Source organism: Nannospalax galili, unplaced genomic scaffold, assembly GCF_000622305.1.
Source record: "Nannospalax galili isolate Female #2095 unplaced genomic scaffold, S.galili_v1.0 scaffold713, whole genome shotgun sequence".
Classification (NCBI taxonomy): domain Eukaryota; kingdom Metazoa; phylum Chordata; class Mammalia; order Rodentia; family Spalacidae; genus Nannospalax; species Nannospalax galili.
In genome coordinates this window covers 2,074,382-2,095,061 of record NW_008333780.1, presented here as the reverse complement: position 1 = coordinate 2,095,061, position 20,680 = coordinate 2,074,382, and the positions used below count along the sequence as shown (strand labels likewise).

The following is a 20,680-nucleotide window of genomic DNA, read 5'->3' as shown; positions in this document are numbered from 1 at the left end:
AAAATTTCAAAATGTAAAACATTCACATGGCTGGAGGATGGTGAAGAAACAGAACAGTTCCATCAGAGCAGATAGTTGATTGGACCACAATCACTTGGACATGTGCATCATGTTTCCACTCCTGTGACTAAACATCTTAACTGACACATTATAATTGAAGGGATGTGGCTCAGTGGCAGAGTGTGTGCTTAGCATGTATAGGCCTGGATTCAATCCCCAGCACCAAATAATGTTTCCCTACTTGTCGCAGCTTTTCATTCTTCCCAGCCCTGAGTCCTATTAGAAAGTTTGGTTCTGTTTAGATTCCAGCTGACACATCTGTGTTCAGTTAGAGGGCTGACCCTTAGTCTGGGGGCTCATGGCCCATCTGGTCAGAGCCAGGTCAGCCCTGGCCTCCCAATTCCCTGACCCACAGTGTCAGCCCACCTTGGACCAGGAGTTCTCCTTGCTGAGCAGGTCGGCGTAGAAGTAAGCCATCTTCCACTGACCCTTGTAGGTGAAGCACCACATCAGCTCCCAGTAGCACATGTGGTGGAACTGCTTCCAGTGCTGCTGGGCCTCACAGCACTCCTCGAACCGCCCGATGGCCTGCAGGCACCTGTGGGTCAGCCTAAGGGGGGCCATCCTGCCACAACCCACCCGCTATGCCCTTTGCAACCTTTAACTCCACAGCAGGGATGGCCTCCTCCAGGGCATGGTGGTCCAGCACTGTGCCAGGCTAACATGGGGGCTAGAAAGCCAGGAGATCTGACTTCTGTTCCTGGTTCTACTGCCCAAGTCTATAGGCTATGGGCCCAGGGCTGCCTCTCAGTGTGACTCTAAATTTTTGGTCAGTAAATGAAGGCATAGAACACAGCTACACTGGAGGGATAACAGAAAGTACTGCTGTGTGTGGGCACATGTATGTGTGTGTGTGTACATGGATGTGTGTACCTATGTGTGTTCATGCACAGAGGTGTGCTAAGGCCAGAGGTCACCCTTGGTGTCATTCCTCAGGAACTGTCTACCTTGCTGTATTTGTTTTTGTTTTTCTAACTATCTTATTTATTATTTTTATTTTATGTGTATGAGTGTATTGTTTGCATGTGCACCTGTGTCATACAAGGCTGCAGAGTTCAGAAGAGGGCATTGAATCCCCTGGAACTGGAGTTACAGATGGTTGTTAGGCATCACGTGGGTGCTGAGAATTGAACCCAGATCCTCTGCAAGAGCAGTCATTGCTCTTAGCCCCTGAGCCATCTCTCCAACCCGTGTTTGTTTTCACAGGGTTTCTCCCTGAGTAGGCTAGGCTGCCAGCAAGCTCCAGGCTCCACTTGTCTCCTCCCCAGCACTAGAATTAGAAGCACACACCTACAGGCCTGGTTTTTTTACATGGGTGCTAGGGATCAGACTCAGGTCTTCCCCCTTGTTTGGGAAGCACTTCACCAACTGTGCTACCTTCCCAGCCCATGAAGGTGTTAATGTTATACTGATATAATAATGTCTGTGTCTCAGAGAAAATGTTAAAGGTTCTAGTAGTTTCCATGGTTACCCAAGCCTGGACTATTTATGCTGCTAGGGCAGGCGAGAGACTCCAGGACTCTGCACTGTAGTCTGCTGTGAACTTGGCAAAGTGCTGGCATCTGCCATGACTGAGACCATCCCCTTCTCTTCATCCTCTCCATGGCTCCCTCCCTTCAACACACTTCATCCCCCACACACTATGTACCAAGTCCAGCCTAGTCACCAAACCCTAAACAGCAGCTTTCCCTGACTGTACCTCCTTCAGGCAGCCCCCTCCACTGTACCTCCCTTAAGCCCCCCCAATCCCCCAGGAATAACATACTCCTATATCTCTTCCTAGGTCCACAGCACAAAGCCCAGATCCCCTCTCATCCATAGAACACCTCAGTCAGAACCCTCTCCCAACCCTGCTGTCTCATGGGTCACTGTCTCTAGGACCTCCCCCTTCAAGGGACTTCCCACATCACTCACAGCATCAATGTTGCCTTTGATGGCTTCAATCCGACCAGCAAAGAACAGGAAGATGGCACCCTGCAATGACACGCATGAGAATCCACTTGGGTCCACAGGGTGCTGGAGGGCTGGGAGTTGCTCAGCATAGGGTGCTAACCTTGGGGTATCGACTCAGGTAGGGTTTCAGCAGCTTCTCTGCCTCCTCGATGTTGACATTCCCAGTACCTGGAGGTGGCAGGGAGGAGACAGCACACATTACCACTGCTGAGGCCTGTGCTCCCCCAGCAACATACCAAGGCTTTCCTGGGGCCTCTGTCTTTGCCTCTATGAAACGGGCAGTGATTTCTCCTTATCTCTGGAGTGCCGTGAGGATTTAACAAACCAGGGTAGGTACTACCCTGGGACATCACAAGGAGGCTAGCCAGGTCTGCTGAGCCTCCACCCTGAACCACAAGGGACAGCATTTTCACATCCACCACAAGGAGGTCCAAGTAGCCCCATTTCGCAGATGGAAACCTGTGTTGTACAAGCCAGATCCAAGACAGCTGATGTGGCTCTGCCCCGGTCCTGGGGGCCTGACAGGGTCTGCAGCCCCTCACCCAGGGAACCAGCCGGCCCTGCACTTTGCGGGCCTCCTACCGAGCACAAAGGTGAGGAAGGTGTGGTAGCAGAGCAGCAACATGACGCAGAGCACCGCGCGGAAGCTGTGCCCCGTCGCGCCCTCCTCCAGTTGCAGCAGCCCATAGTCCTAGGGAACAAGAGGACAGCTGGGTTTCCAGAGAAGGGCTGGGACCTGGGAAGCCACCGGACATCTGTGACCGACTGTGCTCCCTGGAGTCGGGGGAGGCAGCCCCCAGCGTGAACCCCAGCAACTGGCTGCCTTGCCTGCCCCTCCCACCGCCCCGCCCCTCCCACCCCACAGCTCCTCCCCATCTGCACTCTAGGCCCTGTCTCGGGCTTGGAGGGACAAGAGGCCCAGTCCCCTTGGAAGGAGGAAAGACAAGAGGCAGACAATCCTAACCTCAGGCTGTGGCACAGATGGGGCCAGGAAGTATTCCTAGGGGAGAAGTTTCCAGAACTCGTCTGGGAAGGAACTGGGGCCAGACCCCACCTACAATGTGTAGTCTTTGCCCTCCACTGGGCAAACAATATTTTGTTCTTTCTAGGAAGGGCGTCTGAACTGCCTCAAACTCCACAGCTGCCCTGCTCATGCCCTTCTGTACCCAAGCTGCAGCTGCAGGTTAGGGTTGACCTCCCCCTCAACTTTCCTGAGACCTTACCTGGTACCCAGAAGCTTGCTCCAGAAAGCAACTCCCAATGGGCCCTAAAGCCTCCTGCTGTGGGTCACAGATAGCAATGGAGATAGACACCCAGGGCTCAGGGACAGGCTTTAGGAGGCACTGAATGAAGGTGTTTCTCTGCATTCTGAATGTGCCCTGGGTAGTCCCAGACCCTGGCTCACATGCATCCCAGCCCTCACACCTTTCTCACAAAGAAAAGTGGCACTGGGCTAAACTGTGGCCAACTCAACATCTATTTCTTTTTTTTTTTTTTAAATTGTTCTTATTAAATTTTGTATTTCATACAGAATATCTCAAACAATCTGAATCATCTTTATAGCCCCATCCCCACCAACACCCTCCTCTAGGCCCCCCAGTGGAACCCATATACTCTGTCTTGTGTCAAATCAGTGTCCCCAGACGTTCCCCAGTGCAAGTCCATCCATTTGCGGTCTAGTCAGATGCCTCTCATCTATCTACCTAAACACCCATCATTTTCTTTTCTTTTTTTCAAACAGAGCATAGGGTGGGGTTTATTTACAGAGGGATGGGTGCCCGCATTTATGACTGCAATAGATAGTCAACACTCAAATACAGATCTTGTGACTGACATCTATTTCTTAATATGGGGTGGTCCAGGCTGGAGCTCAATGGTTAAAAGCACTGGCTGCTCTTGCAGAAGACCAGAAGACCTGGTTTCCAGCACCCACACAGTGGCTGACAACTAACTGTCTGTAACTCCAGTTCCAGGGAATCCATTGCCTTCTTCTGAACTCCCTATGCATTGCACAGACATGTAGGCAAAATATTCATATACATAAAAATAAATTCAAAAGATGGTATAGTCCTCTTAATGCTATTTTCATGATTATGGTCTTATGCTAAATAGTATGGATTTGTATAGTAACATTTCCTTTAAACAAATTTAGGTAAAATTATGTCATTTTGAGAAAAATAACATGTCAACCATAATGTCACCATCCGTGGGCATGCCAGGTATCAGGAAGGACCAGAGAAAGCACACATCCCCACAGCATCTTCAGGCCAATGAAAAACACCTTGTTTTACAGAGAGGAACCTCAGGAGAGGGAGGGGCTTGCCCACCATCACAAATTGAAGGGAAGGAGGTTGGAGATGACTCCTGACTTCCTAGCCAGTACTCTTTCCATCATACTGACTACCTCTGCCAGGGAGCCTCCCTGATCTGCTTCCTCCAACCCAGGCTGGTGCTCAGGGTCCTGCCCTCAGTGAGGCCTCTGGTTCCCGTCATAGTCTGATGCACAGGAGGCACCCCTGCATGGCTCACAGGTAGAGGCACCAAAAACTGACTCTGAACAGAAGGACTTTCTCAAGGCCTTCAAATGAGCAGGTGACCAAGGGGAGAAGAGTAGGTTGCTGACTTGTGTTAGGCTCATGTGTGACCTCAGGTCCCAAGAGGGCTACCCTTACACCCACTCTTATCACACAGCCCTCCACCCAGTGAAGGGCCAGAATGGGAGGATCTGTGGCCTCACAAACCCTGAGGGAAGGCTGAGGCCCAGAGAGATCTGGGCTGGGTCCAGGATCACACACAGAAGGGTCTGAGCTAGGTCTGGCCCCAGACCCCATGGCCCTTCAGCCCATCCTGTCCAGCTCAGCTCCAGCCCTGAACTGAGCAGGTGGAGCGTATCTGGTGAGTGGTTACCTTGTTTCCTGAAAACCCCACAAACTCCAGCAGCCGCAGGATCCTGGTAGGAAGCATGGACAGCGTCTGCAGGATCAGAGGTAATGGGTGCATGGAGGGCACCCTTGAGAGGGGAAGAGAGCCCCTGCTGCAAGGCCTGTCCTTTGAAAAGGCTTTCTCAGGGAGGAGAGAGCTGCCACCTCCTCCAGACCCATACCAGCCTTTGCAGAGGTCCCGGGTGCTTCACATCAGGGACCTCCAAGTCTCCCCAGACCAGCTCTTCTCATGAGCAGGCTCAGCATTTCCAGGACTCCATGGCCCAGCCTGTCCTACTCACTCTGCCCAAAACACCCTTCCCCGCCTGGAAACTTCTGGTGGATCGTTCCAGATCCAACTCAAATGCCTATCTCCCTCCCCTAAGAACCTTTTCCTATAGCTCCAGAAGAGGACTTGGCTCTGTCTGTCCCCTGTGGGTCATAGCTGCTTCCAGCCTGTCCTCCTTCCCTGCTCCTAGTGTTTAGTAGCCAGCTTTGTGGAACAGAAGCAGCCCAGATTGTCGAGTTCTAATGTTATAATGGCTCTCATCATGGGGGGGTCCAAGCTACCAACTTAACACACAGAAGCACACGGGAACTTTCTAGAGCTGGCTCCAGCACATTCTATACCACCCCAGCTATGAGCTCCTTAAGGCTAGTGACATGTCAGAATCATTTCTGGGTCCCAGGCCTAGAACACAGCCAGGCACAAAGGCACAAAAGGGTGACCTTGTATTTCCTGGGACAAGGGTGTGCAGGGGAGCTGCATCTGGGGCTCTGGCCCTGTAGAAATGTCGGGCTTCCACTCACCAGGTTGAAGGCTCCCACGCCGAGCTTCACCCCTCCTTCAAAGTGTCTGTGGCTCTCTCCCTTGCAGTACTGCGAGGACTGGACCAGGCTGTCCAGTTCCCTGTGGGAACATGTAGAGTCCTGCTTGGCTACATGCTGGGGCAGGGCTGGGATCCAGTCCTCCACCCGACTACCAGGCTGATCTCAGGCCTCCCTGGTGGTGGATTTAGAGTTCTGGAGATCCAGAGAGCTGGTACCCAAGGAGTTTCTGTCCCATCTCCCATCACAGAGACATGCTTCTCACCCCTAAACTACACGTTGGCCCTAGTGTGCCCTACCTTCCCCATCATCTGCATTCTGCCTCACCTGCCATCTTAGGCTGAGTAATTCTTTGTGGGGGGAGTGGAGCCTGTCCCCAGTGTAGGACGTTGAAGACATCCCTGGCCTCCTTCCTCTGGATGTGAGTAGGATCCTCTCTTCAGGACAATCAAGATGTCACCAGATAAATGTCTTACAATAGGGACATGGTCACCCCCAGGTGAGAACAACTGAGCAGACTCACCCCACCTGTCAGGAAGCCTTCCTGGGGCTCCCTTGGCTAGAATCCAGCCCTCTTTCTTATAGTCACCAACTGCACAGAGTCCCTAGCCCAGAACAGAGGCTTAAAGACAGCCTCCCTCCTGGCTTTTGGTCAGCAAGTACCCAAAGGCTTCTTTGTGCCAAGCACTGGAGGGCATCCAGCCCTGTCCCCGTAACACTCCCCTCTAAAGGACAGTCCCTATCTATCACTGTAAAAGGAGAACCTGGGGCCCACCTCATCTGGGGTAAGGAAGGTTTTTTAGAGATGATATTTAAGTAGAGCTATGATATGTGAGCCAGAAGCTGAGGGGTGAAATGGGGCTAGCCTCGTGCAGTGTTCAACAGAGACAACAAACAGCATGTCCAAGGCCCTGAGGTACAGATCAGCTTGCTACTGGAGGGGCTGGAGCTCTTGTCTGGTTATCCTTGGACAATCCCAGCACAGGCCCCTAGAAACTGTTTCTCTGTAGGGAACAGACCCTGGTAGGGAAGGCAGAGATGGCAAGTAGTCTCAATGTTTAATGGAAATAAATTATTCTATTGCAAAATTTAGGGAAGAAACTGAGCTTTCAGAGCTTTATCTGATTTTAGAGTTGTAGATAAGGAACCACAGAGCCAAGGGGGTAGGAATAGTAGAAGTGATCTGTGCTTGCTGAGTCTTCAGGTTCTCACCCACAAAACACAGCCTGTCCCTGGCCAGAGGGACTCAGAGATAGTGTGGGAATGATTCTAGATTCTAGCCCTCAGGAAGCCCTCTGTCTCTCTCTGTCTCTCTCTCTGTCTCTCTCTCTCTCTCTCTCTCTCTCTCTCTCTCTCTCTCTCTCTCTCTGTACTATCTGTGAATGGAGAATAGTAATAGTGTTTGCACTGGGCCTTTACAGATGTGCAGGAGTTCCCCTGCTATCCCCAAAATGGCCCCTGCCTGCCCAAGCTGTTTGTATGGAGTCTGGGTCTTATTTTTCCCTAGCAGGGAAGTCACTTAAAGAAACCAAATAAACAGGTATACCCAGAAAACCAGGAGAATAACAGTCTAGAGAATGGAGGTCCTAGGGGTACAGAAATCTGCCTGAGCTCCCTTTGGCCTCTAGTCAGTATTCTGCTTCTCACACTGCAATCTGAGGGGACAGATAACAAATACTGTGACCTCAGGTTCTCAGCTCTCCAAAGGCTGGCTCTACTTACTTGTAGGTCTGGTAGCTGTTTCGAACTTTGATGCCACCCTTGATGAAGCTCACCATGTTCTCATCCTGCAAGAGAGAGAAGCTCAAGGATGGGCCCAGGGCACATAACCAGAGGCCCGAGGGTCACACAAGGTCCTCCCTGTGCCCAGATGACAGCTGGGGGTCAGGGACAATCAGAGGTCAGCCAAAGCAGGCCACCACAACAACCTTTCCTAGACAGACAGACAGACAGACAGGCACACAGGCACAAAGGCACACACACGCACACACACACACACACACACACACTTAGAGATGTGGGGTGAAGGACACATTCCCCATGGTCAGCAGGGCTCCCCTCTAGGTGAAAGGACTGTGTGAGAGGAGGAAGGGGTCCCATTTTGGAATGTTTGCAAGTAGTTATCATAATTCACCATTTAAAGCCCCTGCCTCCCTGGCAGCCCCACTCCTGAGCTGCCATTTTCCCACAGAAAATGGACGGACAGGAAATGCAGTCATCTGGACTGTCTACAGCATCATTCGTCATGGAAGCCAAGACTAAAAACAAACTAAGCCTCACCTGTGAGAGACTAGATAAACTGAGGCATGTTTACATAAGAGAATATTACCCAGCCACACAAGGACGAGTGAAGAATTCAGGTCTCACCCAGCTTGAGGCCTTTATGAAGCACAAACCAACCAAAATATAGCAATATGCTGTTCAGAGCTGAATGGGAGGTAACAAGGAGGGGTGATGAACAAAGTAGCTTCCCACCGGGGAGGAGCATTACTGTGAACACTCTGTTTACTAGCTGAGTGTGTGTGTGTGTGTGTGTGTGTGTGTGTGTGTGTGTGTGTGTGTGAGAGAGAGAGAGAGAGAGAGAGAGAGAGAGAGAGAGAGAGAGATAATAAACAAGTAAAGAAAATGACATACATGCTGTGGTTAGTACAGTGCGTCCAAAACCAAAAACTAGGATTGGTCCGATTTGAATCACCTGAAGTTCAAAAAGAGCTTTGTTCTTTTGTTTTGGTTTGATATGTGTGTTTTATTTATTTTTATTTTATGTATATGAGTGTTTTGCCTGTATGTATGGAACTGTGCCATGTGCATACAATGCCCACAGAGACCAGAAGAGGGCACCAGATCTGCTGGGTCCTCTACAAGAGCAGTCAGTGCTCTTAACCGCTGAGCCATCTCTCCAGCTCCCACCCCCACCCCCCCGCACTTTTTTTTGACACAGAGTCATCCTGTAGCCCCAGCTAGCCTGGAACTCACTATGTAGACCAAGCTGGCCTTGATCTCACCGAGATCCACCTGCCTCTGCCTCCTGAGTGTTAGGATAAAGGCATGTACCATCATGCTCAGCCTCAAAAAAAAATTTTTTTTTTTTAAACTTTTTGAGACAGGATCTCCCTGTAGTCTCAGCTAGCACTCTCTATGTAGACCAGGCCGGCCTCAAACTCACAGAGATCTGTCAGCCTCTGCCTCCCAAGTGCTAGGATTAAAGGCATGCACCACCACACCCATCTCAAAAAAAATTTTTTAATTTAATTTGGTTTTTTTAATTTTTCATTTATTATTTTTAACTTATGTGTATGAGTGTATTACCTGCATGTATGTGAGTGCACCTGTGTCGTGCAATGCCTCGGAGGTCAGAAGAGGGCTTCAGATTCCCCTAGAACTGGAGTTAAGGACAGTTTGTAGCCGCCATGTGGTTGGTGAGAATCAAACCCGGGTCCTCTGCAAGAGCAGTCAGTGCTCTTAACCGCTGAGCCATCTCTCCAGCCCCAATTTATCTAGTTTTAAAGACAGGGTCTCACTATGTAGCCCTGGCTGGCCTGGAATGTCAGTGTACCATGTACATATAATGCCCATGGACACCAGAAGAGGGCATTAGATTCACTGAGCCATCTCTCCTGCCTCCCCCAAAGATTTTTTTAAAACAGACCTAAGGAAGATAAATAGCATCCAACACTAAAATGCATATGACCCCTCTTGTCCCAGTACACATACACACATGATAATGGCTGTCATATTGCAACCAAGGAATACTAGTAAAATTGTTCAGTGACAGTGCTCAGAACTCCCACTGCGGCAGGAAGACCTGCTCTGACGTAGCCAGACCCAAGTTCAAATCCCAGTTCGCCATTTGCTAATCATGTGACCTTTCAGAGGGGACACCTGTAAGCCCTTGCTTTGCTGTCCTGTGAAATGAAGGTTGACTAATTTATATAACCTTAGAAGAAGCAACCTTATGTAGAGTGAGGTGCATAGAAATGACAAATTCAGGAAGTTGGGGAAAAGCAAGTCTGACGACTCATAGTTCAGTCCCTGGAACCCACTTAAAAAGCTGGATGCAGTGGTACATCTCTTTAATCCCAGTACTCCTACTAAGAGAAAGGAGCTGGAGACGAAAGAATCAGCTAGAAACCCTCAGGCCAGCTAGCCCAGAGCACACTGCACAACAGCGGAAACCAGAGTCCCTGCCTCAGGAACAAGGGAGGAGAACCGATTCCCAAAAAGTTGTCCTCCGACCTCCTCATGTGCACCCACAGTGGCATGCCTTAGCCAGTGCTATGCCTCTGTCTGTCTCTCTCTCTCTCTCTCTCTCTCTCTCTCTCTCTCTCTCTCTCTCTCTCTCTCTCTCTCTCTCTCTCTCTCTCTCTCTCTCTCTCTCTCTCTCTCTCTCTCTCTCTCTCTCTCTCTCTCTCTCTCTCTCTCTCTCTCTCTCTCTCTCTCTCTCTCACACACACACACACACACACACACACACACACACAGTATACCTACAAAACAAAAGCCTGCTATATTATTTGCTACAAGTGTTGGATGAATGAATTGAGTGCAAAGCGTTGTGGCAATCCTGTGCCATGTGACCCTTGGCAGGAGCACCAGTCACGGTTCACTGTACCTCATCTCAGTGGGCAGGTCACAGCTGGACTTGGCTTACATCCAGAGCCTCCCACATGCTGATCCAGAATTCCCAGCCTCCCTGCGCACAGAGGGGCTTCCTACCTGCAGGAAGGTCAGGGCTGCTCTCTGCAGCAGGCACTCTGCATAACAGACTTCTGCGTGGATCTCCTCTGCAGGAGAAAACCAAAGCCCTGTAGCTGCCTGGGGTTGTAGGCAGGAGGCTTGAGTAAAGCCACACTTTCTGGGGCACACAAAGTCACATTGAGTTCTAAGCACCCCTGGGCCCAAGGAGCAAGGTCACAGTCTATCTGATAGCCTTTCCTTTCCTTGGCTTCCAAGTGCTTAGCTGGTGATGCTGTTGGGGTGGGGGTGGGGCTCTCCTGCTCTAACTACCTCCTCAAAAGGCCTAGGGTCCAGAGCCACCTGTGTCTCAACACTGAGGCCACCATGGCTTATCCCCCTTGGGGATACCAGAGGACTAACTCTCCTCCCCACCCTCCCCGGGGCTACCAGGGCCCATGCTTGAGAGGAAACCCAGGTGCCACACCTTCTGTGAACTGGTCCATAGTGGGACGGTGCACCAGGCTGCTGAAGGAGTCCGTCACAGATGACTTCCTCCGGTGCCTGAAGAGGGAAAGGGATCTTAGGTGATTCTGAGAGGTTGTTAGAGGGACCAGCCCAGGTCACACAGTCTTTCTACTTTGCTGTACTCTCAAGAATTCTAAGGTATATAGGCCACTCCTGAAGGATTCTGCAGACATTGGACTCCATAGCTCTCCCAAACAGGGCTAGCTTCCTTTCTTCCCTGTCCCTCCCTTTCTCCCTTCACTATGCTGGGGTTCAAACCCAGAGTCTCCCACTGCTAGACACTTTACCAACTGAACTCTATCCTAGCCCCTAATCCAGGGCTTTCTTATCCTTTGACCCTGCTGCTGCCTCTGGTCTCCTGGGATCCTGCTCAGGCAATGCCTCCCTCGGGAGACTTTCCCACTCTGGGATGAAGCCTTACAGTGCCTCCAGATTGGCTGCCTTGTGCTAAATGGCATATCTCAGACTGTCCCTGCCAGGTGGTGTAAACAACAGAGCTGCTCAGGCCTAAAGATCTCCTAGATCACCATGGCCACACCACCAGCAACACTTAGGGACTGTCAGTTTATTTACAAACAATGACTGTTGGACTAAACTCAATAGGCTACATAGCAGGTCCTGCCACTGGGGTCCTCGGGACAGACCCAAGATGCATATATCATTGCACCTTTTGTGAATGAGGAGAGTTGAGACCAGAGAGCCAACAGTTAAAAAGCAGCAGAGCCAGAATTCATTTTCTCCCCAGGGACTGGCTCAGACAGTAAGACGACAGCCAGGGTGACAGCTCTTAGTGCTTGGGAAATGCCCTCTCTTAGCCAAAAGAAGCATCATTTAGTGAATTACTAGGCACTTAGTTAGGTCTTGTTAGGAGACAAAAGGATGTGCTTCAAACCCCAGTCCCTGCCCTCACAGCCCTGACCTCTGACACAGTGACTGGGCTTCCTTCATCATGTTGCCTGCAAGCAGGATGTCCTGGGGGTCGAAGGTCATCATGGCCTGCATCTCCAGGATGGTGGCATACGTCAGTGAGTGGTACATGCTCTCCTTGGTTCTGTGGGACAGAGGGGGCACTGAGAATTCCGGAAGTGACTGGCTGCACGTCATGTGCATCTTGTCCAGTTTTGCCTGGGGACACAGGTCCAGGAAGGGGTTCACTTGTCCAATGTCTGACCCTTTCACTGCTACTCAAAAGACCTCCATCCATGGGCTGGAGAGATGGCTCAGCAGTTAGAAGCACTGACTGCTCTTGCAGAGAACCCAGGCTCAGTTCCCAGCACCCACCTAGTGGCTAACAGCCATCTGTAACTCCAGTTCCAGGGGATTAAATGCCCTCCCTCTTCTGGCCTCCAAGGGCATCATACACATGTGGTGTACTCATATACATGTAGGGAAAACATTCATACACATAAAATAAAAATAAAATCTTTTTTTAAATACCTCAGTCTGAGGAACCTCAAGTAATCTTCTGAGCCTCAGCTCCTCTCTCCTGGAGGGAGGAAGGTAGCAACAGCACAGTGCCTGTGTCTGCCTCCTGCTCCTGCCTTTTACTGGCCCCACCCACCTGGGCCTCCTCACCATTTATTCCTGCTTCCCCCCATCTCATCATCTGACCTGCTGCACCTGGCTGAACCTCCCAGCTCCACAGATGGGACACACACGACTGTAACCCTGGGACCTGCAAGATGGCTCAGTGGGTAAAGGTGCTTGCGACCAAGAATGAGGACCTGAGTTTGATTCCCAAGATCCAGATGGGCAAGGACAGAACCGTGTCCTACAAGTTGTCCTCTGACCTTCACATGCCCACAAAATAAATTAAATAAGTTTTTTTTGTGTGTGTGTTTTTGAGACAGGGTCTCCCTGTAACCCCAGCTGTCCTGGAACTCACTATGTAGACCAGGCTGGCCTTGAACTCACAAAGATCCACCCTGCCTCTGCCTCTCAAGTGCTGGGATTAAAGGCACACGCCACCATGCCCGGCTTAAATTTATTTTTTTTAAAGTCTATAGGGGCTGGAGAGGTGGCTCAAGGGTTAAGAGCACTTTCTGTTCTTCCAGAGGACCCTGGTTCAATTCCCAGTACCCATATGGCAGCTCTGTCACGCTCTTCTGACCTTTGCACACATACCATTATACATACAGGCAAATAAAACACTTGTACAAATAAAAATAAAATAAATCTTTTTTTTTTTTTTTGTCTTTTCTGAGACAGGGTCTACCTGGAACTCACTGTTCCTGTCCTGAAACTCACTAGATAGACCAGGCTGTCCTGTAACTCATAGAAATCCACCTGCCTCAGGCTCCCAAGTGCTAGGATCAGTGGCATAAGGCATGATGCCTGGCTAAATAAATCATTTTTTATTTTTTTTAGCAAAGAAAGGTAGGACATATTATTTTACATACAAAAGGGTGCAAATTGAGTACATTCCTCCCCAATAAATAAATCATTTTTAAAAAATAAAAAAGAGGAGCTGGAGAGATGGCTCAGCGGTTAAGAATACTGGCTGTTCTTGCAGAAGACCTGGGTTCAAATCCCAGCACCCACATGACAGCTAACAACTGTCCATAACTCCAGTTCCAAGGGATCTGACAGCCTCTTCTGTCCTCCTCGGGCATTGCACTACACGGGTGGACTTACCTACATGTAGGCAATACACACATACACATAAAAATAATAATAAATAAAATATTTTAAAAATAAAATAAAAAAGACTGTGACCCTGACCTCACTAAACTATACACACTTTCCCCAAGGAAACCCCAACCTTTCCTCCTCCAGGCCCTTGCCCATGCTGCTCCTCCAGCTGAGACCGCGCCTCCTGACTCAGTCACCCAAGGCCTTCAGCCTCCAGGACCCTGAGAATCCAGCCTCCTCCTTGGGAACCATGTGTCTATGATGAGACACAGGCCATGCTGAGCTCAACTCTCTCTGCAGACTGTGGGCATCTCGGGCCTGGGCTTGGGTATGACTCATCTCCGTCTGTGGCCTGATATGGCAGGGTTGAGCCAGAGCAGTCTCAGGAAGCCTTTGCCTCCTGCCTCCCTGCTGCTCCACAGTCCCAAGCTTCTAGACCAAAGGGTGTTCCAGATGGTGGATAGTCTAACATGGAAAGGGCAGTGGGCAGGGCGAGCCAGAACAATGGCCAGCTGCTCACTGCACTTGGGGGTGTCACTTAGCAGTCTGGAACTTGGCTGCTGTCTTGGTGGCTGGGTGATACTGCTGGCTGGCTGGGGCCACAGAGGCTGCCAGCGGAGCAGCTCACCCTGCATAGCAGGGGGCTGAGGCAGTTTGGTTCCTTTCCTCATGTGCCTTTGTCTATTATTTTCAAGGCTCTTTAGCACCAGGCCAATATTGGGAAAGAGGAAAAAAGATGACTAATCTTTGCAAAGGGTTTTATTGTAGACTCATAAGACTTTAGCCATGTTCCTTTCTTGTTTAAACTGCAACAACAACAACAAAAAACTGTAAATGAATTGATGTTTCCTTCTGGTTGACCCTCAGGGGTAGGCAGAGTCTGGACTTAAATTCCTGATCTCTTTCCATCTTCCAAGCTCTCAAATTGTGGGCATGTGCTGCCACACCGACCAAGCCAGCTAGAGGTTAGGATCTCTTTTTTTTTTTATCTCTTTGAGACAAGGTCTCCCTGTAGCCCCAACTGGCCTGGAACTCACAATGTAGACCAGGCTGGCCCTAAATTCACAGAGATCTGCCTGCCTCTGCCTCCCAAGTGCTGGGATTAAAGGTGTGTGCCACCACATCCAGTGAGGTTAGGTCAAAGAACCAAAAAGCTGGTGGACCTCTCCCAAGTTCTGCTTGTTCTGGACACCTTCCAGACTGTGCCCAGACTGCTCTGCCTGAGGATAGTGGCTTGTGGAAGAGAGATGACTATCTGCAGTGGGGGTGCTGAACTTGGACATCAGAGTCTCTCAAACACAGGATGGAAACTTGCCTTTGCCAGTCATCAGTTTTGTGACCCCGGTAGGTCTCTCAGCCTCTCTGAATCTAATGAACACAGAAAAGCCGAGTATGGTGGCCTACATAGTAAGTTCCAGGCCAGCTGGGGTTACAGGGAAACCCTGTTTCGAAAAGACAAAAAAAAAAAGAAAAGAAAAAAAAAACAATGAACTCAGAGATCTTCCTGTCCCTGGGCTTTTAGATTGAAATTGTTTAGATCTGGGGCCACATCATACCTGCTCAGAAAATTTGAGTTCCTCCATGTCCTGCCAGGGTCTTTTCGAAAAAAAAAAAAAAAAAAAAAAAAAAAAAGAAAAGAAAAGAAAACAATGAACTCAGAGATCTTCCTGTCCCTGGGCTTTTAGACTGAAATTGTTTAGATCTGGGGCCACATCATACCTGCTCAGAAAATGTGAGTTCCTCCATGTCCTGCCAGGGTCAAGAATCACTTCCCAGCACAAACCTTTCTTCCTGAGGAGGCTTCCCTGGTGGGACCAACACTATCCCTCAGACAGTTGCCCAGCACCCTTCCCCAAGGTCTCTTCGATTCTCCTGACCTGCCTCTCTCTTCCTCTTCCTGTGAGTCCTTGTCCCCAGTACCCGGCCCTACCCACCAAGCTGCACCTTCTGAGCCCAGTCTGGTGCTCGGCCCAAAAGGAAGGACACCTCACCTAGCAGCTGGCAGACAAAGTGGAATTTCTAGTTTGAGGTCCAAGGCCCCACAGCTCACCTATGGCTAGGAATCCTGACCCTTCCTAGCCTACTACCTAGAGGATCCCAATTCTGACCTGGAGTAGGAAGTAGGTTACAGAGGTATGGTGATCCCCAAACTTCAGATACCCTGAGTGTCATGTGTACTCCACAAGTTCTTGTTTGTACATGTACCTGGACCTCGAGCCAAACCCAGCTCTGTGAAATGATGCCCTCTAGGGGTCCCACCTCCCAGGCCCAGACCAACTGTTATGATGGGGAGGGTGTTAGAAGATCCATCACCAGAGCAGGCTGGTGAGACTGGAGGCTCCTCCAGCCCTTCCTTCCTCTACTAGCATCCAGGGTTCAAGCCTTGTCAAATCCCTGTCAGCCCTCCTGCCCTGCCTGTGCCACCACCATCTGGCCACCTGGTCCAGAACACTCAGTGCTAAGCTCTCTAACCTCTGCTGCACCCAGTTAAGAATACCATTCCAGGGTCACATAATTGTCTACTACCTCCAAGTTGCCACTGAACAGTGGTATAAGGAGCCACCCTACAGACAGGTGCTCTCTGAGCTGGGGGTCAGCCTCAGCCAGACCTCTCATCCTGCTCAGAAACACTGCTTTCCTCTCCCTGGCCCCTGACACTTAGCAGGTAACCTTGTCTCTTCTGTCAGAGAAATTCCAGGACATCCCATAGGCACATCCTGGGCTTCCTGCACCTGGAACACACTTATTTTTGCACACGCCATTTTCTATCTCTTTACTCCCTGGGAGGAAGCAAAGGTCAAGGCCTCTACAAGGTGACCGCACTACCCTGCTCAGCAGTCTGCGTGGCTGGCAGAGCACAAGGCCTGCATTTGAATCCCAGCTCTGTCACTTATGAAACATGGTCATTTATTCAGCAAGAAGAATTATTGCAGTCACCTCATTGTTCCAGACAGTGCCTAAAGACACAGTGCTGAGTAACACAAACCAGAAGCGCAGACAGCATTACTCAGATGTGACAACCAGAGAAGGGAACTTGTAAGCCCAGTTAGCCCATGGGAGCAAAGGGGTTGGGGGGTGCCCTTCCCCAGGACAGCTAAACAGAACTTTGTGCAACATGGAACCACGAATGAAATTGGACCCTAACCTTCTCTGAAGTTGCAATGACTGCCAGTCAGGCTAAGGGGTCTTTGCTGTTGCTGTTGTTAACCCTTGCTCTGGAGCAGAGAGGTTTTCCATGGAGGTGGTGAGGCACCTTTGTCTCTACCCTGTAGAAGGAAATCCAGTAATTTCTGGAAAGAGTCTTTGGTTGTCACAGGTGGGATGGGATTTTTATTCCCTGGGAGCTCTGACATCAATTTTGGTTGCCTCAAGATGGGATGCAAAGAACAGGCCACCAACTGCTCTCCTGAAGACAAGCTTTCAGACAGAATAGCACAGGGAACAGCATGTTCTGGAAGCCAGGCAGGCCTGGGGTCCAGAAGCTTTGAGTCAAGGTAAAAGGAGCCTGGGAAGACTGGTTTCTCTGGGGTATCTTCTGCTTCTACAGTGAGGGAGAAGAGGCAGCCTCTGACCCAGAAGGGGAAGCTAAGAAGAAAGGGTCTGGGGGTCCTGTGGAGCATAGATTGAGGGCCTGGGCGTACTGTGCCAGATGGTTCCAGTGGTTTTTCAGTGCTTCGAATTCCTCCTATTGGTCCCAAGTATGTAGGAGTCAAATCAAGGAATGAACTGTCTTTGCTGGGCCTCAGGCAATGAGGAGAAAAGCCAGTGTTTGGGATGCCTTAGAACAAGCCTGAGATAGCCAGTTTTCAGGGCAGGAGGTGGTTGTGGTCTGGACTCAATGGCCAACAAGGGACAGGAAATGACTTGGAGGAAAAGGGGGAGCCAGGAGCCCTCCAAAACTACTGATGAGAGGCTGAAGAGATGGCTCAGTGCTTAGGAACATTGACCGCTCTTGCAAAGGACCTGGGTTCGGTTCCCAGCACCCACATGGTGGCTAACAACCATCTGTAACTCCAGTTCCAGGATATCCAAAGTTCACTTCTGACCTCCATGGGCATTGCATGACATGGGTGCACTTACATGCATGAGGTAATATACTCATACACATTAAATAAATATAAATAAATAAATACTACTGAGGAGATCCAGAATTGAGTGACACAACAGGATGGGTCTGACTTGCCTACAACCAGAGTAGCTGGCACTTAACAGACCCTGGGGCCACCTAGATGCCCTCAGAGACAGGAGTGAAGCATGAGCTGCTCACAGATTTACTCTGGTCCATAAATAAACACATAAATACATAAATAAAGCATTAGAAAAAGGGATATATGGCTGGGTGTGGTAGCGCATGCAGAGGTGGGCAGATCTCTGTGAGTTCATGCCAACCTGGTCTACATAGTGAGTTCCAGGCCAGCTGGAGCTACAGGGAGACCAAAAAGACAAAAAAGAAAAAAAAAGAAAAAGAAATATATTCTATGGTGATAATGGTGACAAGAGGTGCTATATCAGAGTGCTTACTATGCCAGACTCTGTTCCTAGGGTCTCATATTAAGAAGATAGTGCCACAAATTTTATTAAAAAAAATGTTGCCAGGTATGGTGGCATAACATACCCATAGCTCAATCCCCGGAACTAACATGACGGAAGGAAAGAAATGACTTTAACTTCCATACACATGCTGTGGCATGTATTCACCTACCCCACCACACCCACATAGAAAATAAAAATTTGAAAAAGAAAAAAGAAATGGAAAAGTGGCCTAGAGAGATGGCTCAGTGGTTAAGAACACTGTTCTCCCAGAGGACCCAGGTTTACTTCCCAGCACCGACATGGACGCTAACAACCACCTGTAACTACAGCTCCAGGGAATCTGACACCCTCTTCTGATCTTTAAGGGCACTGCATGACACAGGTATACTTACATACATGCAGGTAATACACTCATACTAATAAAATAATAAATATTTAAAAAAAAAAAAAGAAATGAAAAGCCGGGCATGGTGGCGCACGCCTTTAATTCCAGCACTCAGGAGGCAGAGACACGTGGATCTCTGTGAGTTCAAGGCCAGTGTCTCCATAGTGAATCCAGGCCATCTGGGACTACAGGGTGACCCTGTCTCAAAAAAAAAAAAAAGAAAAAGAAATGAAGAAGGGAAGGCAGAGACATCAGGATCTTGGAAGATGACTGGCCCGGGAAGTCCAACACAACTGAAGGGAAGGGAGACAAGGTGGGGGGAATCCCAGGAAAGATACAGAACAAGAGGCCGGACAGATGGCTCAGTGGTGAAGAGCGCGGTTGGTTCTGCAGAGGACTCAGATTCAGTTCCCAGCACCCACATGGCTGCTAACAATCATATGTAACACCAGTCCCAGGGAATCTGATGCCCTCTCTGGCCTCTGTGAGCATTCCACGACATGAGTGCACTTACATACATGTAGGTAAAACACTCATACACATAATTTCTTGAAAATAAAGTGAGAAGTAAATACTGTGAATGTTGAGCCAGCAAGATGGTTCAACCGTAGAGATGCTGTGCACAGGCCTGACAATCTGAGTTTGATTTCCGTACCCCACAAGGTGGCAGCAGAGAACCAACTCCCAAGAGTTGTCCTCTAAGAGCTACAGGCATGCCTGTGACACTCGCACATGCACACACAAATGAGTAAAATAAAATTTTTATAAAAAGGCTGGGCATGGTGACACACACCTTTAATCCCAGCATTCTGGGAGGCAGAGGTAAGTGGCTCTCTGTGAGATCAAGACCAGCCTGGTCTACAGGGTGAGTAGGCCTGCTGAGGATACACAGTGAGACACTCTCAAAAAACACAGCAAATAAATAAATAAATAAATAAATAAATAAATAAATAAATAAATAAATGAATAAATAAATAAATAAAATGTGAATTTATAGTATGTGAAATATACCTCAGTCTTTAAAACTGAAAAAAGCGATGAGTAAAGGAGAAACCACACGTGCATATTATTTAAAAATAAGGCAGCCTGTCAGGCATAGTGACGCATCTGGCAATCCCATCATTTAGGAGGCAGAGGCAGGAAATTTCAAGTCAGAGGTAAGCTTAGAGACCCTGTTTCAAAAACAAACAACCCATCAGCAAATACTGGGTAAAATGGCTTAAAATGAAGCCCTCGCTATTACCCTAAAAGCTCAGTAAATGTCCCTAAAATGAGGAAGTAGCTATTTAGAGATGATTGGGAGATACCCCAAGTGGTTCAGTGGTAATAAAATCTTAGAACCCGAGACACAGCAGGCCCATGACTGTGGAGATGGTCTGGCTGCTCACAGGCTGTGGGAGGGGTACTTGAGCCATTTTTAATAGGACTTTTCAGGGTCATGGTGACCCAGAAAGCAGAAGGCACTCAGTACATAGAGCTCCTCTAACCCAGATCATCCCTATGTGTGCATTTGCATGCACATTTGCACATACAACTCTGTACCCTATCCTCTCCAGGGCTTAAGCTTACCTGGGCTTGAGGTAGCTGAGTGCTTCTGAGAACTGGTTGGTGAGGAAGAGGTCCAGGGCTGTCATGCACTGCTCCAGGGCCTCATGGAGGCTGCTCACAGGAGACCTGAGGGGAGAGACATGACGCTGGACCCTCGGCCTCTCTTAGCTGGGACAGAGCCTTACTGGCCTGCTGGACCTGCTTACTTGGACTTCGATGGCCTTTGTGAGCTCCTCTGAGCTGCCTTTATTGTACTGGGATACAGAGACAGTTTGGACCCACCACTCAGGGTTCCCAATGATGAGAGAAAGAGCAGAGGGGGGTCATCTGGAACCCAATGGCAGGGTGAGGGCCAGGCTGAGGATAAGGGACAAGGAAGTCAGAGAGTGGATAAGTCTTACCCTACACAACCATAAAGGGAGTCCTTGTGGCCTTTCTGACCCATCCGGCTTTGCTGCCCCCTTGGGGGCACTGCCCACCACTTTGTCCCTCTCTGGGTACTGCTGCCCCCAGGTCTGCACTCTAGAACTCTACATTGTCACAATGGACACAGGGACATTGGTCCTATAGGAGCAGCCCAAGCCTAGCCTTCCAGACTCCAGGGTTATCTTCCAACCTT

General features: G+C 49.5%; 1 protein-coding gene across 3 annotated transcripts in view; it reads right to left on the bottom strand.

Moving 5' to 3' along the window:
• Window positions 1–20,187, bottom strand: part of Ttc39a (tetratricopeptide repeat domain 39A) — a 30,416-nt gene extending 10,229 nt beyond the window's left edge. The window contains exons 1-11 of one of the 3 annotated variants that reach the window (XM_008828459.3): window positions 20,083–20,187; window positions 11,884–12,015; window positions 10,924–11,000; window positions 10,479–10,546; window positions 7,485–7,549; window positions 5,745–5,844; window positions 4,921–4,986; window positions 2,596–2,704; window positions 2,114–2,181; window positions 1,975–2,034; window positions 427–588 (exon numbers count right to left, since the gene is read on the bottom strand). In XM_008828459.3, coding sequence (XP_008826681.1) covers window positions 427–588; window positions 1,975–2,034; window positions 2,114–2,181; window positions 2,596–2,704; window positions 4,921–4,986; window positions 5,745–5,844; window positions 7,485–7,549; window positions 10,479–10,546; window positions 10,924–11,000; window positions 11,884–12,015; window positions 20,083–20,147 — 972 coding nt within the window. In that variant the 5' untranslated portion in view covers window positions 20,148–20,187. Of the gene's footprint in view, window positions 1–426; window positions 589–1,974; window positions 2,035–2,113; window positions 2,182–2,595; window positions 2,705–4,920; window positions 4,987–5,744; window positions 5,845–7,484; window positions 7,550–10,478; window positions 10,547–10,923; window positions 11,001–11,883; window positions 12,016–16,740; window positions 16,763–20,082 lie in introns of those variants that run through there. The other 2 variants (XM_029561274.1, XM_017796996.2) reach the window with 2 other exon arrangements.
• Window positions 20,188–20,680: the final 493 nt, after the last annotated feature.